A 27,543-nucleotide genomic window follows, 5' to 3' on the forward strand; every position below is an offset into this window, starting at 1 on the left:
GTTGGATACTTTTACCCGGTTTTGAGCAAACTTACATTTTTTAAAAGGGTTATTATTATAAATTCTTAAATAGTTACATTTTAAACCTTGAACTTTAATTGATTAGTTTTTGCAACAATTATTTTATTTAAAGATCTTCAAGACAACCTTTCAATCCAAGACTTTCTTTTATTTAGGCTTCATACGTTAAACTCGTCGTTCCGGCAAATCTCCAAATAATCAATCTTTCAAGTTTATTACTTGAACGTGAGTAACTTCATACCCCGTTTTCTATCTTTTATTTTGGGGGTGACATTTCAACTTATCTAAACTAAATGTTTTATACTTGGGTCTTAAACCACAAACGTTGTTGTATACCTTACTTGAATAATTGCTCGATTTGGTGTTCTATGCTTATTTGACTATATGTTTATCGCTTTTGGATGGTGGAACTATAAATTATAGACCATTTGGCAACCCCTCATGGCAAGGCGTCGTTAACGTAATGCAATTAACGATAACTATAAAATCCTAAACTATTTGGCAACCCCTTATAGTTGGGTGTCGCTAACTTGTTAGCGATAACTATTTATCCAAGTTTATAGCTATTATTTGTGGTTTTGTATACTAGTTTCGTGGCTTTTCATACTATATATCTATTGTTCAAACTTATGAATTGCTCACCAACCTTTGTGTTGATAAACTTTATTTTATGAAATGTTACAGGTTTGCATCTAGGTTGATTATGGAGTTCGGTGAAGAAAACGTCACAAATACCGTTAGGATATTAGCAAAAATGAACAATATTTGATTTGCTATATTTTGTTATATTTTATTGTATTTGAGTTATGAATATTTGGTTATGTGACATTTTCGATGTTGTGAAATGAAATGAGTTTGTTAAATATTGTCTCTTTAAATAGTGTCATGCGCTTATGAGCAATCGTTGCACCCCGGCATGTTCCGCCGCCTTTGGTCGGGGTGTAACATCGGTGCCCTGTGAAGTCACCCGTGTCGGAACCGTCTTCCTTGCATACACTTTCCTAGCTTCAGGAATAACCTCACCCTTCCTATTAAACACAGCACACGATACCGAAACTACAACTCCCCTTATTCTCGTTCCATTCAGCCTATCAGCAAACTGGGTGACGTTATCAACCCCTTGAATCTAATAAACCCGAACCCCATCCCGCCAACGTCCTTCTTCTTTGCTATATAAGCATCGGACATGTTTCCGAAGTGCCGAAAAGCAAACCACATATCCCTTAACAACACTCCATCCGGTAGGTTGGACACATAGAACGAAATTTCCTTCTCGTTTTTCCGGCGACCCTTTGTTCCCCCGTTCCCTCTCTCCATTCTCTCTTTATTATTATTGTGGTAACAAATCAAAAGCTGCAAATGTTTTTTAACAAACAAATAACTAATAAATGATATTATTATACTAGATTTAGGCTATGTCTATTGGCACACTTTATTTTTCTATTTACACATCAATATGGGCCATATTACTTAACACCGAACCAACAAAATATGTTTTATATTGACCAATATGGAGCATATTGAGGGTATGTAAATAGATAAAGGGTGTGCCAATACCATGACCCTAAATTTAATATTACATCAAAACATATTCTCTCACGTTATTAGCGGGGCCCAGAAGTATATTCTTTTTAAAATTACACAAAGAATCATTGGAAAGACCCGAATCCAAATCCTACACCCACCGTCGATGCACAGTAGCACTCACACCCCAGTATATAGCAAGCACTAGCAGCATCATCGGGTTGAAAACCCTAGCCTCCTCAAATACCGCAGAGGTATTATTTATATTCTTTCTATTAACCGTCTTCTTCGTCATTTCTCTAGTGTTTCCGTCCGCCATTACGACTTATTAATCAATCAATCACGTATGCTTTAGTCAAATGTTCAATTTTAATTCTAATTTGACATTTAGTTTCAACATGTCATTTCACTGCTTTTTTAATTGATCGGTGGTGGTTTTTTATGCTAATTTTAGTCAGTTTACCGTTGAATGATATGCTGTAGTATATAATTTTTGTATGGCATTTTAATTTTTTTTTGACTGTTTTTTTCTGTTTGATCGCTGAGTTTTATGAAACGAAATTATTATGTCATTTTACTGTCGATCGAGTAGCTGTTAAGCAAATTTGATGTGTTGTTTGATCTATGAATTTTGCCTATTTTTTATGATATTAAAAATAGTTACTGTTGATGTTTGTGGTGGTGATTCTGTTTGGATTGCTAGGTTTCAGTTACCTGTGGTGTAGCTATCGATTTCTTTGATTAAATAAACACTTAGATCTGCCTTTCTATGTTGCCATTCGTCAACTGATCGTGTGCTTGTGTTCGCTGATTACTGGGCTACTGGCCTGATGGCATTGTTGGCATTGATCGTGTGCTTGTGTTTGCCATTTACAAATTGTGTTTGTTAAATTATCAAGTTATGCTCATGCTATTGTTTAAGATTCTTGTTTATATTATGGGTAGCTAGTTTTATTTTCTATCAGACGGTGCTCTGTTTGTCGTAGGAGCATTAATAAACTACAATCGATTTCTGAATTTGTACAATATAGGTCATGGACCGCTACACGTTTTATGTTCAAACGATAATTTGTAAAACAGCGTCTATTTTTTAGTAATTTTTGTTTTCATTGAGTTTATGGGATGAGCAAAATCGGTACCGGTACCGATTGGTACCGGTAATCGGTTCCGATTTGGTACCGTCGGTACCGAATCGGTACCAAAGTTTTAAGTTTTGGGATCAGTACGGTACCGGTATTTCCTGATTTTTTACCCTCGGTACCGGTACTATCCCGGTACCGTCCCGGTACCGGTACCGTACCGGTACCGAACCGAATATTTAGGTACCGGTACCGGTACCAAGAATTTCCAATTTTCGGGATCGGGAAAATCGGGATCGGTACCGGTACCATCCCATGCTCATCCCTAAGTTTATGTATTTTAACTCTCTTAAATATGATAATAGGGCAGTGATTATTTTTCTTTGGGCTATTTTGGTATCTTTAATGATGAATAAGGGTATTGATTGATCTCATAGTTTTTCCATTACTTGATACCGACATGAGGACTTTTTAATAAATGTTCTAAGCTGACAAGTTTTTGTTTCTTGAAATCCTATGCAGGAATACCATTTGAAACTCAATGGCAGAACAGAACCATCATCTAACCGTTAGGAGAGTAGCCAGTCAGCTACACCTTTCACAACACGCCTTAGCTCCACATGGCGGATTCAAAAAGCCTGCTGCAACTCAAAGGCAATTTGCATATGGGAATTACACAAACGCAGGGTTCAGCTATCCAGTGACACAATCACTGGTTGCTCCCCTGTGTTTGTTCAAGCGCCTGCAGAGAAAGGGCTGTCTGGTTTTGCCATTGATTTTCTTATGGGTGGGGTTTCAGCTGCTGTGTCTAAAACTGCTGCTGCCCCAATTGAGCGTGTCAAGCTTTTGATCCAAAACCAAGATGAGATTATTAAGGCTGGTCGTCTTTCTAAACCGTATAAGGGTATTGTAGAATGTTTTGGTAGAACAGTCAAGGAGGAAGTAGTCATGTCTTTGTGGAGAGGAAACGTAGCTAATGTTATTCGTTACTTTCCTACTCAGGTTAGTTTCTTCTATGTGACGGCATTTTAGTTACGAATGAGCGAATTTTGTTTTTATTTTAATCTGTCTGGCTAAATGTGTAAAGTTAATAATGTTAAATTAGCACCATGTACTCAGAGCCTATGGGCGTAGATGAGCCGGGCCCGAGCTCTGCTTGTTTCAAGATTTATTTTTTATAGCTCGACATTGGCTCATGAGTAGTTTATCCTTGGGCTTAGCTCTTTTAACTTACAACGGATCGAGCTCGGCTTATATTGAGCTCTATCTTTTAAGCCTGAGAACGGGTCGTGAGTAGTTTTCAAGCTCCTGTTAGGCTAGGTTATCATTTATTAGTTTATTTACATACGATTAAAATTAGTTTTAAGGATATTTGGATTATAGTTTCTTATATATCGCATAGTATCTAGTTATTTTTATCATAGTTTTATATATGATGGTTATTGTGGAACACTGCAGGCACTTAACTTTGCGTTTAAGGACTACTTCAAGAGTTTGTTCAACTTTAAGAAAGACCATGATCCTTACTGGAAGGTGTTTGGTGGAAACATCACCTCAGGCGGTTTTGCCGGTGCTTCATCACTTGTCTTCGTATTCTCTCTAGATTATGCGAGAACCCGTCTAGCCAATGACGCGAAGGCAGCTAAGAAAGGCGGTGAGTGACAGATGTTTACAAGAAAACGTACGCGTCAGACAGTATTGCTGGGTTGTACCGTGGGTTCCCTCTTTCAGCTGCTGGTATCTTCGTTTATCATGGTTTGTATTTCGGGATGTATGATTCTCTCAAGCCAATTCTCCTCACCGGATCATTACAAGTTAGTTTTATTAGAATGAAGCTGCTTAGTAAATTATTTTAAACATAAACTGATGTTGAGCGGTTTATTGTTTGTTATAATACTGCAGGATAATTTCTTTGCTAGCTTTGCTCTCGGTTGGTTGATTACAAACGCGGCTGGTTTAGCCTCGTATCCTATTGATACCGTGAGGAGAAGGATGATGATGACATCTGGTGAAGCTGTGAAGTACAAGAACACATTTGATGCGTTTAACCAAATTGTGAAAAAGGAGGGTGTGAGATCATTGTTCAAGGGTGGGGCTGCAAATATCCTCAGAGCTGTGGCTGGTGCTGGTGTGCTTGCTGTTTCTGATCAGCTGCAGCTTATTGTGTTCGGGAAGAAGTGGTCTGGTAGAAGCGGTTAAAGACTCTTTGAGTTATGGATGATGCTGATAAATTTTATGTTTCTTGAGACTAAATTGGTGTTGGTAAGGATTAAAGCATTATGCGGTACTTTCTTACAGTTTTGTTGTGTTCCAGTTTGAGGTATTTGCATATGCTGAAAAAGGCTTGTTAATAATTTGAAGCCTTGTTAACATTTACTATTTTGCCAAGATTATGGAGTCTAGAAATGAGATATATTGTGTTTTATTTATGTTTTTGGTATAAATCTTATACCAAGTGTTCTTGATTTCTAGTGATTATTTTAAAGATAAATAAATAAAATAAATAAAATTTTGATGAAAATTTGTTAATTAGTTGGGTAAATTACCAAAATAAACAACTTTGAATCAGTTTTTTCCAAAACAGATATGCTTATTTTAGTCTACATCTCTCCAATCATTGAGTTTTTGAACAATAAGCGAGTGACACGTTGGCTAAGCCTTAGCCGTCACTTTATGTTCACAATATTTTGTGAAAAGTAAACGGGATTCACCTTTAGCCTATAAAAATTCGACACGTGTCAAAGGCGGCTAAACTTAGCCTACATCTATGGTAATTTAGTCGGCATCCTTGACTCTTAGCCGGCTTCGGGATACGTGTCTATTCACTTAGTCGGCTCCAAATATTCCTTCTTGGGTGTCTCTAACTCGACTTTTAGGCTAAAGTTTCACTTAGTTGTCTTCTTTTTTCATTTAGCTGCCAAAATTGAATATACAATCATCTTCATTTAGCCGCCAAAATTAGACGGCTAAGTGAAGCTTTAGCCTACAAGCTGAGTTGGAGCCGGCTAAGTGAATAAACACGTATCCTGATTCCGGCTAAGAGTCAAGGATGCCGGCTAAATAACCATGGCTGTAGGCTAAGTTTAGCCGCCTTTGACATGTCTCGAATTTTTATAGGCTAAATGTGGGTCCCGTTTACTTTTTATAAAATTTTATGTCCATAAAGTGGTGGCTAAGGCTTAGCCGGCTTCACTAACGTGCCACTTGCTTATTGGTCAAAAACTCAATGATTGGAGAGATGTAGGCTAAAACATATATTTCTATTTTAGAAAAAAATGGGTCAAAGTTGTTTATTGTTGTAATTTTCCCTAATTAGTTTCATGTTTTTGACATGGAAAAGCTTATATTTGTCCATTAGGAAAAGAACACTAAAAAACTTATCAAAGAGACAATAATCAATCCATCTAGTGGTGACGGCTTGGTGTGATGGTCCAAGAGAGAGGATCAAACAAGTTGTGGTCTTGTTGCTTTCAGGGCAGTGGGACAAAAGTGGGATGATGGTAAGACCAATAATCATCCATATTTGCTGGAGGGCATCTAAACTTTTTGACTAGTTGGTCTACAAGTGGTGTTTATGGCATTAACTAGTTATATATAATTAGCAAATGCAAATTGTGTTCAAATGTGAGATTATTCTTTATATGTAAGGCCTCTTTGTAACCCTATAATATAATATATGATCACTCCTTTGGTTTTAAGTGACACCAATATATATACAAGTGGCTAGGTTTTTTTCTTCCCAAGAGGTACACCGTCACAAGCGGCATTTTCCATCAAACCAACTAAACCCTCACTGCTGATTCTTTAAGTAGCAACCAAAGCAGAGTTACTTGTCTTGTAAGGACTCGGATCACACCCCTTTCGATTCATTTCATGGTTTGTCACGTCCATCTCAAAGGTTGTCAAAGTGTTGATCAAATCAGTAATAGTCATGTCTAGATAGTCCAACTCTGGACTTAATCATCATGCACCGAATGCTCCATTATGAGGAAGTACCAAACATGTCATATTGCTTCTGAATCGGATCTTTCCCACCTTCTCTCAACCTAACATTTTCGTCATACATCTCGCACAAAGCATCCAAAAGAGCTTGTGCAGTGCAATATACTTCAAACATGTTGATGCATTCGGCAAGGCCATTGTTTACACACCATATGCACTATCATCTCTTTGAATTAACGTCTTGTCTTTGTTTTTGGATCTTCATTTCTTTCCAAACCATCTTCAGTGGTTAACGTATGCTTATGTGGACCATTTAGGATCGTATGCTACAAAGTGTAAAATGCAAGCTTGATTACCTAACCACTTAGATCTTTCCAAACCATCTTCAGTGGTTAACGTATGCTTATGTGTACCATTTAGGATCGACTTCCACAAAGTGTAAAATGCAAGCTTGATTACCTAACCACTTAGATCTATGAATTACCAATAGATGTGGTAATCATGATCCAAAATAGAGAAAAATGATAAAACGAGTGAACTCCAGTCTCCTAAGTCCAAACGATTCAACCATGATTTTGATTAAGATGAAAGCCAAAGATACAACGATTTAGTCCCTGCTATGCTATTCTATCAAAAAAAACGAGTCATAACACGAAACCTATTACAATGGTTTCAACTTTCAACGACTAGGCTAAAACGAACAAAAACAACTTTATATACACTTCAGCGGTATCGCTTGTAAGCTGACACTTCAAGCGTCGTTGCTAGATAATAATTCATCAAAAGTTTGGCCGACACTAGGAAGTGTAGTTATCAGCAATCAAGTCAACCAAAATGAAATTTTTAGCTCTTTCTCATTTCAACCCTCGTTATTACCGATATGTAGCAGCCTATTAGATCATGTGAATACCAACTATGTAAATAATAATAAAGTGAGTAGTTATTGATTGTTATCTATATGGTAAAATGGGTGTTGCAAACACCATGAAACCGACTTGCGCATAGTAATTGATCAAAACATAAATGCATGATTTTAAATTTTAAAATTTTTACGCAAAAACTTTAGCGCATACTAATGTACAAGTGATTGAAGCACTAACATATTTTTGTATATATGTTTTGTTTATATTTAAAATACCAAATTTTATGAAATCGCGACTCCAAGTCCTAGGAACAGTCCATAGAACGAATTGACATAACTCACCAAGGCGAAAACTCTTAATTTTATAACCAGGAAAAAATAACTCTAAAACTAATTACAGATTCATGTAACCATAATCACAACATTAATTAGCTAGGTTATATAAACGATGACTCGGTACAATTAGAGATTGGAAAATTGGATTTGAATAATTCCCAACTATCGAGTATTGACAAATAACAGTCCCAACTAACAAAATGCTTGTTGATGGTCGAGTATTTTAACATATTTGCTCCTAACGATCTGCAACTAACAGAATTCTAACATCGTTAGTTGCTGGAAAAACGTTTTTTGCCCGGAAAACTCAACCTTTTCAACAAAAAAACGTACATTTTTCTGGCGACCAACGATGTTCGGATTCTGTTAGTCGCGGATCGCTGGGAGCAAATGGAACTGTCTGCCGATATTTCATTAGCTAAATTTGCTATTTGCCTATAATCAATAGTTAAGATTATTCAAATCTAATTAACTTTATATAATAAATTAAACCCATATATTTATGTTTATCTAGTAATCTAATTATCATTCCAACTTCTACGTCCAACACAAACAGCAGCATCATCATCAGGTTGAAAACCCTAACTGCCTTCGTATTTACTTTAATATAATTAGATTTAATTAAGTTGACCTGACACCAACATTGGTATTGATTTGTTTTACAAATTTGCAAAGATGTTGCCATTTGCTAATTGTTTATTTATATATATATTTTTTTAAATAAGTTCTTCTTCTCCTTTTGTTTTCCATTGAGCTTATTTATAATTTTAACTCATAACACATTTAAATCCTACTATATATTAAAACAATAGAGTTTGGTGCCACATGGCTCCTTCCTATTGGACGTTAGCCTCTCCTTCCAAAAATATCCCTCACTTCTCTAATTTTTTTATCATTAAAATAAATCAAAAACATATTATTTTCTTTATACATTAAATGCATTTAATTTAATTAAATACTTTAAATGAATTACAATATTACGATTAATTTTTTTTCCTTGGATCCCCTTTCTCTTCATTCTACCATTATCTTCCATCAGTTTAACCAGTATCTTCCATCAGTTTAACCAGTATCTACAGTTCAATCGTATTATGATAATATCCTTCAGTTTAACCATCCCTCTGACGAAATCAATTTATCCGTCCCTCCGACGAATTTTTTAGTTCGTTTTCTTCAAAATCACGGCTATTAAGACGCTATAATAACGAAATAATCATTGATCTTATCACGGCTATTCAGTAGATCCATGGTTATTTTTGATTAGATATTCGGATACTTTGCCGTCGCGTCATGGTTATTGTTAATCAGATCTGAAAGACATTGTTGTCGTCCCGTCAATTGGATTTTATTTTCCGGTAAGTAATTTCATTGTGAAGATCTGAATAACATGTTATATTTTTTGTAATATTAAGTTTTGATTTTTATTGATTACTATCATTAATAAGAGCTAACAATTTTTTAAATTCGAAATTTGAATTATTAGTCAACTTAATTTTCAAATTGTGAACTCGTAATCACCTATGAGTTATTACTGTTTATTTATTCCTTTTAATTAAATCCGTATTTACTTTCTAAATATTTTGGAAAGTTGTTACAAAAGAAAATATTAATTCATAGTATATTAAATGAGTTTTACTAAATTCGAAATTTCTAATTGTTAGTCAGATGTTCGGATACTTTGCCGTCGCGTCATGGTTATTGTTAATCAGATCTGAAAGACATTGTTGTCATCCCGTCAATTGGATTTTATTTTCCGGTAAGTAATTTCATTGTGAAGATCTGAATAACATGTTATATTTTTTGTAATATTAAGTTTTGATTTTTATTGATTACTATCATTAATAAGAGCTAACAATTTTTTAAATTCGAAATTTGAATTATTAGTCAACTTAATTTTCAAATTGTGAACTCGTAATCACCTATGAGTTATTACTGTTTATTTATTCCTTTTAATTAAATCCGTATTTACTTTCTATATATTTTGGAAAGTTGTTACAAAGAAAATATTAATTCATAGTATATTAAATGAGTTTTACTAAATTCGAAATTTCTAATTGTTAGTCAACTTATGACAAATTTTGGCAAGTTGTTATGATTTTTATTTGTATTAGAATATTTGTATTAGAATTTTTTATTTTATATAAATCCCTGATTTGTTAATGTAAGTAATTATATCAATTTTTGAAATTCGAAATTTCAATTGTTAGTCAACTTATGACAAATTTTGGCAAGTTGTTATGATTTTTATTTGTATTAGAATATTTGTATTAGAATTTTTATTATCAATATATTCAAAAAGTTTACTAAATGTTATTTAGATTTACATTCTACAAATTATTAAAAATTTTGGCAAGTTGTACATTCTACAAATAAAATCAAATTTTGGCAAGTTGTTAGGATTATTTTTTATAAATCCCTGATTGTATTCTCCTTCAATTAACCGTATTTAGAGCTTTCCTATTTTTGTTAATAATTCCAAGTTTGTAACAAATACTCCGTGTCTATATATACTGTAACCATAACGAAGACATTCACACAGTTCTCACTTTCTTTGTCTTCGTTTCATATTTGTTTCATTTTCAAGGTTTTCATTTTCGAATATACATATAAATATTTATTTTCACTCATGTAAATTTTATTTACCGATTCTTTTGTCTTTGCATTGATTTTGTTTTTGTTACACAGCAAGATGGAAGCAAAAAACTTTACCATGTTCAACTCTTTGGATGTTTCGAACAACAATTGCTTACTGAAGGTTCGTATACTTAGACTGTGAAGGTTCGAATATACATATAAATATTTATTTTCACTCATGTAAATTTTATTTACCGATTCTTTTATCTTTGCATTGATTTTGTTTTTGTTACACAGCAAGATGGAAGCAAAAAACTTTACCATGTTCAACTCTTTGGATGTTTCGAACAACGATTGCTTACTGAAGGTTCGTATACTTAGACTGTGGCGTTTGAAGGACAACAATAAACCAGGAGAGGACTGGTCCATCGAAATGATCTTACAAGATGAGACGGTATGAGAAATATGCATACAATAATTGTTTATATTTTTTTCATTTCTTTCTTATTATATGCATACAATAATGTTTGTCTTATTAATACTGTAACAGGGTCATCGAATGCAGGCGTATGTAAGGAAACCTTGCATACCGAAACATGATGTTTGGCTTGCTGAGAATCGCTCATTGATTGTGCGAAAAGCTTCCCTTGGTGCAAATCTGTCAACATACCGTGTAGTTGACAGCCCACATAAGCTCTGTTTCACGTCAGAAACTCGACTTTCGATTTGTGATGAGTTTAAAGGTCACATTTATGGATTGTCGTTTGCTACCTTTGATGATATCAAAGCCAAGAACGTAACTCAGAATGGAACGATAGGTATCCTTTTTTGCATCTTTTAATTAAATTTCGTTTTAAATTCAATACATTATATTACGACAGTTAAATACGATCGTTTAATATCTGTTTCATTCCTCATTATAAATTATTTCTCAGATGTAATCGGTCATGTCAGTAAGTTTTTCGACAATAAAAACTCATTCTTCCGAGAGGCACAACACCAGAATCGAAGAACCATGGAATTTGCTGATTTGAGGTTTTGTAAATAATTTATATATTATCATGTATAATTAAATAATTCATTTTTGTTAACTTCTACTTTTCGATGAACCAGTGGCAAAACGATTTATCTCACCTTATGGGATGACTATCTTAAACAACTTATCAAATATGTTTCTGACAACCCGAATGAGGAGTATCTCATTATCGTCCTCCAATTCGCACGAGTCAAGTACTATGGAGGTATCATTATACATTGAGTATTTTATTTCTAATCCTTAAAATTCTTTATAGTTAATAATTCTACTTTACATACATTTATATGATTTTGGCATAAAATGTTTATGTTCAAAACTCTTATGGTAACCAAGTGTCAAGGTTAATGATCAATGATTACTTGTATGAAGTGATTGATTATAAGAAACGGTAATGTATTATAACTATTTAATTATAATTTTATTTTATTACACGTATAGATTATTGTTTATTTTAAACACCTTATGACTTATTTTTTTGAAATAATAGGTTGCTTGAAATATCCTCGAAAGTCAATGTCGAAGTACCTAAACTGGTTGGTTCATCTAAGCTGCTAACTGTTAAGGATGAATTTTTGAAGAAGTATCCGTTCTATTCAATCAGTGATCTTTGTACCATTTTTGAGGTATGTAACCATTTGTGTTTGTAAATACTCATGTTGAGTTAAATTTTACTAATAAGTTCACCATGTTATTATTATAGGCTAAAAACGTCGTCATAATTGGTACCGTTAAGTATATATTGGGTAACAAGGAATGGTATTATAATGGATGTAAACGTTGTAGTCGTAAGGTTACTTCTACTTTTGTTGATGGAGTGAAGGTTTATGAATGTAAGAATTCAAGTTGTAATTCTCAAGGTGTAACCGCTGGACCGAGGTACTATTTTATAAATTTAAAATATATAATATTCTTACTTTTTCATTTAATAATATTAAATTAAACTGGTGTTTTACAATAATTTTTAAAATAAGTCCCCTTTATTTTACAGATTCCGAATTCCAATTCGTGTACAAGATACGACCGGTGTTGTTTCTCTTACGTTGTTTGATAGGGATGCGAGACAGTTGTTCAATAAGCCTGCTGATGAATTTGTTACCACTGATGTTGAGGTATGACATTTGTACCATTCTCCCATACAATATGTTTTTTTGTGTCATTTACACTATTTAGTTCAATCTATTAGTTTTCATATTATTATGTTCTTTTTTTTCATTGTTTTAAAACCGGAATTTTTTAATATCTTATAAACATAAAATAAAACGCAAACAGCTTTTATCCTATTTTAACTTGATTTTCAAATCATTGACTTTTCTTTTTTTACATTTTAGAACTTCATTAAATGATTTTTTATTATGTTCATTTTCTTAATTGTTATTTTGAAGGTTGATCCGATGCACACGTTTCCTGAAGAACTCAACACTATATTAGAAAAGAAATTTGCTTTCATTGTTGAGGTTAGTGACTACAACATCAGGAACTCATATGACGTCTACGGTGTCACCAAGTTAACCGATGACCAGGACGTTCTTAATGATCTTGATAAACAGCTTGCTCATGGTCAGGTATGATTATTGTTTCCGTTTTTAAAAATAATGTTTTAATGTACATTAACAAACTGTGTATTTATTTAATTTTAAATATAATTCAATTTAACTTCATGTGCAGCCTAATGACAATCAGTCTTTAACAGTTGGATCATCCTCTAACCTGAAATCAACCGAAAATGTAACAGTTGAATTATTAATCCGTTTTTTTAATAATCCAAAACTTTATAAATCTAAATGTTTATACTAAAAACATGAATGATAAACTGATTCATAGGAGTTGTTGACACCTTCGTCCGACCACTTCACTCCTATTTCAAACTCTGAAGACGTAATTCCGGATCGTCTTTCATCTCTTGATGGGAAGGCTATTTCTTTACCAAAGGTTGACGTAAAACTCAAGCGGAAGTTGGATGATACTTATGATGGTCAGGATGACACCGGTATGTCTGCAACCAAGACGAAGGTTGATGAACAACCAGTTGTTGATGCTAATGTTGATGACGTGGATATTTAAAATGGACGAAGGCGCAACTTAATAATAAACGCAGCTTATTGCATGCATCGTTTGTCTTTTTTAATGGTTTGACTATGGATGTTTTTGGTTTTTATGTTTGTTTATTTGACATTGTGATTTGGGTTTTATTTATGTTGGTTGAATTTTATATGGATATCTTTGAACTTATGTTTTCCTTATGTTGAGTGTTATTTTATAGTAGGATTATCTATTATCTTTTTAAGGTTGTTAAAAAATTATATCAATAAGTTATTTTATTTTCTATATTATTTATGTTGGTTGAATTAAATAATTCATTTTTGTTAACTTTTACTTTTCGTGTTTTTGTTAAATAAATTATAGTAACAAACTTAAAATCTTCCTTATTTAACTAATTAGATCATGAGCAAATATAAACTACTTATTTATTTCCAGAGTTACATATAATTATATAGTAACAATCACTCAAATAAGTAATAAATTCATGAATAAATTTAGAATGTTAGATTTTTACTAATGTTGACATATAATTAGTTAACAGTTGACCATATTGATCAATAAATGTATAGATTTAAACAATCTTCTTAAATTTGAAAATATAATGTATCTATTAAAAGTTTAAAGGAATTAGTTACTTATTACCATAAATCATCAACTATATTTAACAGTCGTCCATTAATTACAATTTTAGAGTTTATGAGGAAACCCGTTAATAATTATATAACAAGCACATATAACTAAAAACACGGTTATTTTTTGATTTATATATTTTTAGAACGTATTAACATTAATATTACGACAGATTTAGTCATTATTTGGTTTGATAACAAATCAAGTTTATTCTTAACAAAAGAAATTAACTACCCACAATTATTTTTCAAATATAAATATACTATTCTAAAAATAAGGATACAATATAAATTTCTAATGGATTTTTAAATATTTACTTCCAAGTAAATATTCTGGAAGCTTACTATAATAATAATATTAACATCTAAATATAATAAACACACATATATATAATATCTTCATTAATATCACACAGCCAAAAACCGATCGTCTTCTTCTTCTTCGAACTTCCAAACACTAAACAGGTAATTAACTCTTCCAAATCATGGAGATCCTTTTTTAATAATGTTTTACAATTGTTATCGTTTCCTCTTCTTTAATAATATCAACATTATTTCTGTTTTAATTATTTATAAATTAAGGTAATTTTTCAACAGGTTTGTGTTAATCCAAAAACATTAAATTTCATTTAATAGTTAGTTTTCTGTTTCCATGATATAATCTTCTTTGCTTAAGCTAACCCATAAAAATTAATTGTCATTAATCAATGTGTGTGAAACATCAGTACATATTATAATTTAAACGATTACATACCTGTTTCCCGGTAAAGTAGAGCTGTAATAACACTTTCTAGACACATTGTTCGTAACTAGGTGTTTTTGAGTTATTTAGTGTGTTAATAAAAGAAAACCACTAACATACCTTAGAACACGCCTCGTGATTTGATTTTTGTTAACATATGTATTTGTCATATTTGTATTTGAAGTTGCTCTATATGTTATAACAATTTGTACTAAATGTTAGTATCTTCAGATAGTGATAATGGTGTTACCCGCGGTTATTGTGTTTTACGATCCTTCGAAACCGCAGATGGTATGTATTACTAATTATAAATACATTTGGTTATTTATTAATAACAATTTTTTAGGCATATACGATTTTTATGAATTAACGATTGTTTACCATTTAGGTTATTCCTGCTGAGATATGTGAACACTTACTTCAACTTGAACCCGATGAACGTTTTATTAATTTGTTTCACAATAACGACAATGGGCATTTTATAAATATTGACTTCATCAACAATGAATATGTTTTAGCGTTTGGATGGAATCAGTTTGTTCAGAGAAATCGATTTGATTTTGGAGATCATTTTGTTTTCGAACCTCTTAACGACCTTGAATGGCGTTTTTTTTGCATCCCTGATCACCCGACTTTTGATTTAAAGAATTTGGAGGCTGCTGTCAAATTTCCTACTCTAAGTTATCTTGTATAACATTCATTTTAAATCATCAATTATCTTACATTAAAATATAATAATAATTTTATTATGTCATGTTTGTTCATAGTAACAAATTATATATACTGATTTACACTGTCTACTAGCCATTGCGGACTGATCAGGTTTTCCGGTTCTTTCATAACCCTGCCCATGAAGTAATCGTGCATGTTCTTACTGTTGATGGAGCCTCATGGGATTTACCGATATTTAATCTGAAAAACGGTGCATCAACTTTTGGTCTTGGCGCTGCTTGGATCGAAGTTGCTAAACACGTGAATCTTATGCAAAATGACCATATTGTTCTAAGACATCTTAATGATAACACATTCAGATGTTATGTTTTTGACATAAAAGGCATTGAACGTATCAACTTTGATCCACTTCTTGTCTATTACGGTCCACCCCTGAGTGATCAAATTGATTTTATGGACATACTTTTTGGAGACGACGAACCTGAAGGTTTGAATTCAACTTATTTTTTTGTTTTTTGACACTATGCATGTATTCAACATAATATAATAATCCTATGTACATTAGTTTTTCCAGCACCTGATGAACCAGTTCAAGTTGTAGATGACGATGTTGAAGACATGGATCAAGATGAATTGGATGATGAACAAAACAACTTTCTCGAAATCGTGGTTTCTAATAGATTGGTAAGTGATATTACCGTGTAAAATATTTAATTATTTAAACATTGGTTTTGCTTCTGGATGGTTATTAATATGGTGATTGATAATTTTTCAATATGTTAATTTTTAGCGTTTGCCCGCTGACTTTGCGCGTGACAATGACTTGGATGTTGAAACACCGTTGATGCTAATCAATCCCGAGGGCATAGACGTTCCTACATAGATACGCTTGGAGTTAAATCAGGGGACATACAGGTCGCGTTTCCATGATTGGCAACTGTTTATTGACCTCAATGGTATTGAGAATGGAGATGTGTGTGTTTTCGAGTACCACCGAAACACACATTCACTTATACTTTTGGAAATCAACTGATTCCTGTAAGCCAAATCCGTATCATTTTGTCTCCGTGGGTGTTATTTAGTTTTCTTTGTTTTCTTTTGCGTATGTCGACACTTTTGGTTATGGTTTTCGATGTTTTCGTAATGACTCGGTTGAAGACTATTTAAAATGTTTAGATAATATCGTATGCTGAAGTTTGTATGTTTTATCTTTTTGATGATTGCGACATCTAATTTTCGTCATTTTGTTTACCTTACGTTAATATTCGTTTATAATTATAATTATTAAAACATATAAACTGACATAGTATTATGTAACACTAACGTATGTAATTAACTTATTCAATTTTTTTAAAAACTATTAATTAATATATATATACATATGTTAAGTAAATCAAATATGTATACTAACCTTCTTGCTTTTTGTCTAAATTTGTTATTAATGGAATTGATATACTTTGCTTTACACATCTTAATGATCACACATTAGGCTATATGTTTTTTGACATAAAACGCATTCAACGTATCAAGTTTGATCCAGTTCTTGTCTATTAATTAATAATTTTAACCAAATTTAATCTTTCCATTTTTACATTAAATAGTTAGTTATCGTTTAGTCCCTTATAATAGGAATAAATTCATCAATATATGTAAATTGTTATTAACTTTTTTATGTTCATATCTAATTACTTAAAATTGTACCAAACGGAATCAATAAATGAAATTTGATTAAAGTTTTTCATTCAAATGTTATACAAAGATTATGGTAATTAGATTTTTGTTATTTATTATCAAATATTTTGTGCTGAATAAATGTAATTATTAACAACATTCTCGGTCCTTCATTTTAATTGGTAATAAAGATATTTGAAATATGGCATGTATAATTATTTTTTCAAATCAATTACACAATCATAGTGATTGTTTCAAAAAAGACAAGTTAATTAACGCCAAATTATAAACAAAAACACTTTTCAAAATTTTTTCAATTAATTTTTACTTATATAGAAATAACATAATTTATTCCAACCATATATACTTTGTCTTCACTTAAAATAAGGTTACCATAAACAGTCACACCTTTACCTGAAGCCTATATATTGAATAGGTTAGCTTATAAAACATGTCACTCTAAAATTGTCACTACTAATACCTGCTCGGTTATTAACTCTGGCATTCATTCATTCGGAAGTTTTGATAGCATTTTAAGTTGAGTATTATTATAAGTTTGAAGGTATGTAAGATTTACTTTTGGAGAATACGCTATTTTACATAATCGCAATTCTTATAATTACAGCCTATGTAATTATTGTTCTCTACATCATATTAGATTTATAAATTTCACATGTTAATCATATTTTTTTAATTTTATATTTAGATGTCTTCAAGATCAAAGAGACCCACAGATTCTCAATCATCCTCTTCCAATAAGAGGAAATACAAATGGTTAGTGACTTTCATAATTTAAGGTTACTATGTAAATACTATGTTATAATAATATTAATTTTGTTTCAAATACATGCAGTGTCATCGTCTAGACAACCATTGAGTATCATATCAAACGGTAATAATTTTTTTAGAATTCATTAATTGATTTTAATTTTTTATATTTGATGACCGTCTTTTTTTATTAGATCTTATATTTTATATGACATACGGCAACTAAAATTTTTGCTATTCGTCGTGTATTTGAGTATATTTTACAACGTAACTTACTTCGTTATTAAAACTAATTTAAAGTATCATATTTTACTTAAAAGATACATATAATAAAATGATTTTATTAATTTTTACTTATTGAAGATCAATTTTATATATGTTTTTATTATAAAAACGAAATATAAATTATATTTTTACATATATCTACCGCCATTTTTTACATAACACAGGAGTATTAATTGATACCTTCTTTATGTCAAACTAATATAGATCTCCAAAATCATTTTTTACGTTCTACAATTTAAAAATAAAAAAGGAATCAATATTCATTTGTGTTTTTAATATTTATGTTTAATATTCTGTTTTTTTATATAAATTACAAAGAAAATCAAAACTAATTACAATAGCGTATTACTTAACCGAGCTTTAACGTATTTCAGCAAATATAACAAAACTTTTGTGTACAGACTAATTTGTCTTTCTTAGTACTTATGGTTTATTATATTCTATTTATTATGTTATTCTAACGACAAAACCAATTTAGCGTCTCATCCATTGACATCATCTAGTGTTACGCGATTCTACAATGGACAAGAAAATCACCCTCCAACAACTAACGAAGGTTATATCTCCACAAGCTCCAGTAACACAGGTACATTATTTACTTTTATTTTCTTTTTCGATATATTCAAAATATATGTATTCACTACATATATTTCTTATATCCGTGCTTTTAATTAACCAAATTTTAATTTTAAAATATAATAGTTGTCACAATGAATACCAAAGAATCTATTGCTAAGGATAAGCGAAGACATAGAAAGATGGTTCTTGACGGAAGGAGAAGTAAAATATTAAACAACAATATAAACAACACATCAACCGGTAAACTTTGGTTTCTAATAATTTTGTTATAAACCACTAAATTAAATTGATCATGATGATTACTTGTATTTGTAGTTAATTGTGGTAATAGACTGAATACAATCATTCAATCAACTAATTCCAGTACTTCAACAATGGGCCAACAACATCAGACATCACGTCCTTTATTATCAATTAACGGTACCGGTGAAACTTCCATAGGTTAGTTAATATGTATTTTTTTTATTATTATGTTTTTGTTATTTCTTTTATCTATATTAATTTTTTCTTTATTGTTTTTATTAACTGACATTGTAATTATTAATAATTATGTAGTTTCACCAACAAACACATTAAAAGATTGCTTAATGGAAAACCAAATAAATCAGAGATTGTTTTTAAACCGAAGACTCAACATTATTAGTCCTCAAACTACAAATCCACAACAACAGTTGTTATCACCAGGTAAACCAAGTACAAATTATGTTTTTTAACACATGTTATTTATGAATTTAAATATTTATATATGATGTTGTAGTTTCTTTGTATATTAACAACCAATTTTATATTTTAGGTGTGAATGTGACATCTACTTATCGTTTGACACCACTGTCTAATATTACCAACCACCATTTTACTCCTTCATCTAATATATTAAGGCCTGGATGTTCTTCCTCATCTACAATGTTGTTTGGTCAATCCTCATCAACGCATCGTGCGTCTCGCAGAAGCTTTAATGTTGATCATCCCATACCCATGCCAAACTTAGATCAATTTGATACGCTTAACGGTGAAAACGAGTCTATCAATCCTTGCAAATCGATATCTTCAGGTACGTGAATTCAATTACATTTGGTTTTGTTAGCTACTATATTTATAATTTAACTTTTGTAACATATTTCATTGAATTTATAATTTAACTGGAGATCATATTTCATTGAATTATATGTATTCGTGTTGTACTTTTTTGGATTCATTCTGTTATTCCCTACTGTTTAAAGTTAATGTTTTTGGAAACTATTCATATATATATATATACATATGTTAAATAAGACATAGTGTTATTTAACAAGAACCAATCAAAATAACGTTTTCAATTTTGTGGTAAACTATTAATATATATACATATGTGAAGTAAAGAAAACATATGATATGAATAGTTTATTGGTTGCTGTATAATTTTTTTATTAATGTAATTTATATATACTTTGCTTTAGACTTTTATACATTATTAATAAATAATTTCAGCCATTATTAACTTTTTCATTTATATATTAAATAATTTCAACCATGTATGCGTAACTATTGATTTCTTAGGAAGGTATTTTTTTATAAGTGATGGTTTAACTAACAAAATATCTCCAACTACGTTATTCATAGTTAATATATATATATATATAATTCATCAAAGTTGTTTTTTATTCACGTCATATTCTATTTTCAACAGATTATTTAGATCATAGAGATCAAAATGTCATGTGTGGAGTTTGCAAAGCATTATTATGGGATTTAGAGACCAACAAAGGAAAAACAAACAACGGTGTCACAAGTTACTCACTCTGTTGTAGTACCGGTGATGTGCAACTTCCGAACATCAAGCCTCCACCAATGAGTTATATGAATTTGTTCCTTGGTCATGATAGTACCAGCAAGTATTTTCTTCAAAACATTAGACGATATAATTCCATGTTTTCTTTTACGTCTCTTGGTGGGAAGATTGATAATTCTATTAATCGAGGAAACGCTCCATATACTTTTAGACTTGGTGGAGAGAATTATCATTCGTTGGGAAGTCTTCTTCCAATGCCTGACGCCAAACCACGGTTCTCTCAACTATACATTTACGATACTGAAAATGAAATATCAAATAGACGAGACATATTTCGGTACGTCACTTAACTCTTTTAATTGTTTTAATTATTACATTCATATTTGTATAAAAAATGATATTTTTTTAATTAGACGTAATTTGATTTTTTGCCCAGTCCATGTTTTTATGTAGGGAAACAGATTCAACTGATAAATTGTTGGACAACCAAATTATTTGCTTCCTCAAGGACATGTTGGATTCTCATAATCCGTTGGTTAAAAGTTATCGGATTGCAAGGGATTGTTTTCAACAAAACCCAAATTTGGATTTAAAGTTGAGAATAATTGGAACACGCAAAGGAGACGCAAGGACGTACAACCTCCCAACAACTTCTGAAGTTGCAGCATTGATCGTTGGTGATATTGGTGATGCATTTGATAAAAGAGATATTATTGTCACAACTCAAAATGGATCTTTGAAACGTATTAGTGAATTGCATCCGTCATATGTTCCTCTTCAGTATCCTATTTTTTTCCTATATGGTGACGATGGTTATAGTATTGACATACTGCATCGTGATGTTCGAGGTTCGACAAAAAACAAACGCAAGAAGTGCACTATGCGTGAATTTTGGGCGTACAGATTTCAAGATAGGCCAGACAGCTACCCGCTAACTTTAAATGGCGGAAGACTAACTCAGCAGCTGTTTGTAGATTCGTACACGATGATAGAGACTCAAAGGTTGCATTATGTACGCACACAACAAAAAAATCTTAGGTCTGAAACTTATGAAAACCTAAGAAATCTACATTCGGCTGGAACATCTGACGTTTCCTCTGCTGGCCAACGTATTATTTTACCTTCTTCATTTACCGAAGGTGCTCGGTATATGATGCAAAATTACCTTGATGCAATGACTATATGTAGATGGTTTGGTTATCCCGATTTCTTTATAACCATAACATGCAACCCGAATTGGCCGGAAATCAAACGATTTTTACGAAATAAAAATCGAAAGTCCGAAGACAGGCCCGATATATTATGTCGGGTATTTAAAATGAAGCTTGATTCATTGATGAAAGATCTGAAGGATAAAGCTTTGTTTGGGAAGCTTCAAGCTGGTATGTTTTATTTTTGTAGTTCATAATAACATTGGTTTTTTAAGATATTGTTGATTATAATTATCAAAATTAAGCTATCAAAACAATTAATTTTAACATATGTTATCTTTTTTTTTAAATAAGTTATCTAATTCACAACTACTTATATCATGCAGGTGTGTACACAATTGAATTTCAGAAACGTGGATTACCCCATGCACACATTTGCCTTTTTTTGCATTCTGAGCACAAAATTCATAATCCGGAGTGTATAGACAACTTTATCTCTACAGAAATTCCAGATAAGAATGAAGATCCGGAGTTGTATTCGCTTGTAAGCGACCACATGATGCATGGTCCATGTGGTGTTACTCACCCTCAATGCACTTGCATGATGGATAACGAATGCTCAAAAAATTTCCCAAAGAAACTTCAAAACGAAACGTCCATTGATTCTAATGGCTTTCCTGTTTATCGAAGAAGAGACTTGGGTAATGTTGTTGTTAAGTCTGGGGTAAATTTAGACAACAGACATGTTGTTCCTTATAACAAGAAACTGTTAAAAAAATATCAAGCCCATATCAACATTGAATGGTGTAATCAAGAGGCTTCGATAAAGTATTTATTTAATTACATTAATAAAATTCCCGATCGTGCAACTATATCCCTTGTACAAAACAATGCTGCTAATCAAGATGAAAATGTAGACGAAGTTAAGGCATTTTATGATTGCAGATTTCTGTCTGCATGTGAGGCGGCATGGAGAATATTTGCTTTTGATGTGCATTATAGATTTCCTTCAGTTACTCGACTTCCGTTTCATTTACCCGGTCAACAGACAGTTGTGTTTGCAGATGATGATGATGTTGAAGACGTTTTAAACAAACCCACTGTTGGTTCGTCAAGATTCACTGGTTGGATGGAGTGTAACCAGAAATATGATCTTGCACAAACCCTAACTTACGCAGAGTTTCCAACAAAATTTGTTTGGAAACAAGACGCAAGGGTTTGGGAGCTTCGTAAACGTGGTTTTTCCATCGGTCGAATTCATCATGTTTCACCCGCCTTTAATGAAGCATACTTTTTAAGAATTTTGTTAAATAAGGTTAAAGGTCCTAAATGCTTTGAAGATATTCGTAAGGTTGACGGTGAAGTGTGTGCTACGTATAGAGATGCATGTTATAAAAGAGGGCTTCTAGATGATGACAACGAGTATATAGAAGCTATTGAAGAAGCAAGTCATACTGCAAGTGGTTACTACTTACGTAGTTTATTTGCAACAATGTTAATCACATATAGTTTATCTCGGCCGGACGATGTTTGGGAAAAGAGTTGGAAGTTTTAAATTGATGGCATTCTATATAAACAACAAATAGAGCAGAAAAATAAAGGTATCAAATGTTTTTCTTTTATTTTTTATAGATTTATCACAAATATGTTTATAAAAAACCTAATTGTTTAACAATTTTTTTATTGCCTACAGATTTGGTACTTTCAGAAGCCCAACTAAAGAACCTCGCTCTACTTGAAATTCAAAACTTCCTGTTGCGAAACAATTGTTGTAAGGCCCCGTTACCGGTAACCCTACTTTCGTGTTGGATTTACTCATAAACACAGTTCTAAATATCAGAGTTAATTAAAACATTTACGCGGAATATAAAACTTTCATAAAACATTACAATATTTCATAACTTGTCTCAAAACATCCTTTGTTTTTCACATTAAAACATTAAAATTAAAACATCATAAGTCTTCAGATGCCAGACTCTTGTTCAGTGCCACGTGTCTCCTCAAGCGAGCTGCCTCATCCTACTCACCTGCGTGCATACTAAAAGTCAGCTACGCTGAGTGAGTTCTAGATAATCACATAATCATACCATTCACATAACATTATATTCTTTCATTCATACTTTCATACTTTCATACTTCCTTACTTTCTTACTTTCATACTTTCTTTTGTATTAACTTACTTTCATATCTTACGTTATAAAGAGCATTACGCCCTACATTCCTCGAGTATTATTAGGGCTCGGTACCCTCCTTCCTTGAGTATTATTAGGGCTCGGTACCCTCCTTCCTCGAGTATTATTAGGGCTCGGTACCCTCTTTCCACGAGTATTATTAGGGCTCGGTTTCCCTCTTTCCACGAGTATTATTAGGGCTCGGTTTCCCTCTTTCCTCGAATATTAGTAGGGTTCGGTTCCCTAGTTCTCGAATATTAGTAGGGTTCGATTCCCTCTTCGTTACCATACAACCATACATCGTACCTCGAGTATTATTAGGGCTCGGTACCCTTTTCGTAACCATACAACCATCCTTTCCTTCTTTTATTAACTTTATCACATTCATACACATAAGCATACATATCATACTTACCTTAACTTAGCGTTACAACCTGACAGTACGTGCAATATCCGAAGATCGTTCACGTACCATCAAGCAATCATTCATACATTTCACATTATCCACATAAGGCATACACTTATCTCTTAGGATAAGTGTATTAACAAACATATTGAGTATGCACACAGTCCCGAAAACGTAACACATAAATGGGGCTAGAAACTCACCTGAACACGGTTACGTTCACCGTTAATCGTAATGTCTTTCTTCAGTTGTGCACGGCTGACTGTATAACAAGTATACGTATCAATTAACTATCACTTCTCATAATGTATCTCTATCTTTATATGACCCACAACGAACGGGGGTCCGGGGGCAGCGCCCCTGGCAGCGGGGTCTAGGGGCGGCAGCCCCTAGCAGGGTCCAAGGGGCAGAGCCCCTGGCTGGGGTCGAGCTGCCAGGTCAGCTTGGAAAAATTTTATTTCCATTAACTGTCTTAACACATTTTTCATTAGATTTTTAATTTATTTTCTAAACGAACTTGGCTTTAGGCGAAGTTAAACCTCAGGCGAACTTAGCTTTAGGCGAAGTTAAACCTCAGGCGAACTTAGCTTTAGGCGAAGTTAAACCTCAGGCGAACTTAGCTTTAGGCGAAGTTAAACCTCAGGTGAACTTAGCTTTAGGCGAAGTTAAACCTTAGGCGAACTTATCATCAGGCGAACTTAAACCTCAGGCGAACTTGTCATCGGGCGAACTTAGCTTGCAGGCGAAGTTCATCAGGCGAACTTAGCTTGCAGGCGAAGTTCATCGCTTGAAGGCAAAGTTGCCCAGACGAAGGCGAAGTTGCCCAGATGAAGGCGAAGTTGCCCAGACAGCCTGCTGTTTGGTTTCTGTCCAACATTTCGAGCGATTTTAACACCCCCGCTATGGTTCAGTATCACCCACTACGCTTCCCGACCATTTCCGGTCACTTAACACTAAAAAGCTTGGATCTTTAAACTTCAAAGTTCAAGAATCTTACCTTTTTGAGCTTGTTGGATCTTGTTACCTTGCTTAATCACAACCAACCGCTCTCTCTTCTCTCTCGGATCTTGGTCTCTCTCTCTACGGCTCTCGGCCTCTCTCTCTCTCCTCGGATCTCGGCCGCCGGTCGGCTTGTGTATGGGGTGTGTGTGTGTGTTTTGGAAGTGTGAAGAAATAGATGTAAATGAAGATATTTTGGGTTTAGGGGATATTTATATCCCTTGAATCCCATTCTCATTTAACCCATCTCAATTAATCCAAGTCCCTGATCCGCTCCTACCCGATATTAATAATTAAAAACGCGAAATCACTAACATAACTTTCTTTATTCAACATTATAAATTTTAGGATGTTACAATTGTAGTTTGCGTTGTTTTCCCACCATGACTTTCCCTGATGATGATTCAATTTCCGCATCAACAAATCGTTTTATGAACGAAGAACTTGCGTACGATACACATCATATGACGGGTGAGTTTGAACGACTTTATAGTTCGTTAACAGATGAGCAATGCAGTGTGTTTAACGAGATAATGGAAGCAGTAGATGCAAAAAATGGTGGTGTTTTCTTTGTTTATGGATATGGAGGCACGGGAAAAACATTTTTATGAAAGACTTTATCTGCTTCCAAATGATCGAAATCAAAAATCGTTTTAAGTGTGGCTTCAAGCGGTATAGCATCTTTGTTACTTGAAGGAGGTAGAACCGCTCACTCTAGATTTCTAATTCCTATAAATCTAACTGAGGATTCTACCTGTTCAATAACAAAAAATCCAGATGTTTGCAACTTAATTAAGCAAACTGATCTGATTATCTGGGACGAGGCTCCTATGATACATAAGCATGCATTTGAAGCTTTGGATATGTGACATCTGCCCCGATCCGACCCGACCCAGGTACCCGTTTCTCTGACCCGATCTCTTTCTTTTATGATTTAATATTTATTTATACTTATATTTTACTTTTAATAATATATATTTTCCTTCCCGCCTCTCTCTCTTTCTTTCCGCCGTCCCGTCCCTCTCCTTCTCTCTTTCCGCCTTCTGTTCCCTCTTGTCGCCGTCCCGCCCTTAAGCCTTGTTTCCCTCTTTTTCTTCTAACTCTTTGCTTGTCCTTTGTTCCTTCCCGCCTAAGGTTGTCTGCGCAGCTCCACGCGCCAGACCCCTTGCAAGGAAGCCTGCGTGAAGACCACCTGTTTCAGCGATACGCGAGACGAACTCTTCTCGCAGCGCGCTAAGAATTGTAATTCTTCTCGCAGCGCGCTAAGAACGGTAGTTCTTCCCGCGACGCGCTAAGGATTTGTAGTTCTTCTCGCAGCGCGCTAAGAATCGTAGTTCATCCCTCGACGCGCGAAGAATTATAGTTCTTCGCGCAGCGCGCTAGGAATTTTAGTTCCTCCCGCGGCGCGCTAAGAAATGAGATTCTTCCCGCGGCGCGCTTAGAAATGTAGTTCTTTCCGCGACGCGTTAAGGTTGTTTCTGTCTGCCTTCGCGCTCGCGCTCTCTTGACCTTCTGTGTCTGCCTTCGCGCCTTAGCCTTCTCGCGCTGAAACCCTTTGAGTTTTCTTCTGTTTAATCTAGCCGTTGCTTTTGTGTTGTCTTATCTTTTGAGCTGTTGACCTAATCTGCTTTATGTCTGAAAAGCCACTTTTGGCGCAGCATGCGCACCAACCCCATTGGTTGTCAGAAAAAGTGACTGACATTATCTTTTGAGATCTGCTTTTGCCATGCTTGACCAGTACCTTTATCTGACCCGCCCATGCTTTTTACTGTTCCCTGTCAGCTTTATCTTGCCCCCCTGCAGCTGCCATATCTTTTGATATCTTTTGCTATCTTTTGTTTTGTCTTGTTGTATTTGTCTTGGAATCTTTTCCCCTTTTTCTGGATTCATGTCTCCTAGGGTTTCTCTATAAATAATAGTAATATTTTCATAAACACTACACACACAAAACACTTAATCTCTCCTGTTCTCTTGCCCCTTGCTCTCTCTGCCGTCTTCCTCTCTGCCTCCGTCTTCCTCCCTGTTCTGCCCTGCTTTTCCGGTAATATATATATATTATATATAATAATTTACTTATTAATTATGCTAACTTATAATCAAGACTTAAAACAAATCGTTAAAACAATAATCTTTAATTATAGGTTAACTTGTGCTTGTTTAAAGTTGGTTCTTGCTTTATCTTACACCGCATCGTTTATCAAGTGAGTAATCTCGTACCTAATCCCTTTTTATTTTTAATGTTTTGGGATGTTCATGTGTTCGTACAAACTTGAGTCTTAAACTTGTTG

The 27,543-nt window shown here is 33.3% G+C and overlaps 2 protein-coding genes and 1 pseudogene across 3 annotated transcripts; all 3 read left to right on the top strand.

Moving 5' to 3' along the window:
- The first annotated feature begins 3,165 nt into the window (after positions 1-3,165).
- LOC143612379 (ADP,ATP carrier protein, mitochondrial-like) lies at positions 3,166-4,992 on the top strand (annotated as a pseudogene). Its single transcript, XR_013149934.1, has 3 exons — positions 3,166-3,626; positions 4,083-4,438; positions 4,527-4,992. The product of XR_013149934.1 is annotated as an ADP,ATP carrier protein, mitochondrial-like (transcript).
- A 9,752-nt stretch (positions 4,993-14,744) lies between these two features.
- LOC143612383 (uncharacterized) lies at positions 14,745-16,783 on the top strand. The gene is made up of 3 exons (XM_077086377.1): positions 14,745-15,944; positions 16,023-16,141; positions 16,248-16,783. Exons 1-3 carry the CDS (start codon positions 15,767-15,769, stop codon positions 16,338-16,340), a joined length of 390 nt encoding a protein of 129 aa, XP_076942492.1. The 5' UTR covers positions 14,745-15,766; the 3' UTR covers positions 16,341-16,783.
- Positions 16,784-19,134: 2,351 nt separating this feature from the next.
- LOC143612388 (uncharacterized) lies at positions 19,135-23,234 on the top strand. Its single transcript, XM_077086380.1, has 7 exons — positions 19,135-19,201; positions 19,316-19,444; positions 19,554-19,811; positions 20,427-20,865; positions 20,982-21,674; positions 21,717-21,910; positions 22,066-23,234. Exons 1-7 carry the CDS (start codon positions 19,135-19,137, stop codon positions 23,232-23,234), a joined length of 2,949 nt encoding a protein of 982 aa, XP_076942495.1.
- The last annotated feature ends 4,309 nt before the right edge of the window (positions 23,235-27,543 follow it).

This window comes from Bidens hawaiensis, unplaced genomic scaffold, assembly GCF_021521415.1.
Source record: "Bidens hawaiensis isolate Kalapana, Puna unplaced genomic scaffold, B.hawaiensis_p1.1 tig00034576_1, whole genome shotgun sequence".
Taxonomy (NCBI): Eukaryota; Viridiplantae; Streptophyta; class Magnoliopsida; order Asterales; family Asteraceae; genus Bidens; species Bidens hawaiensis.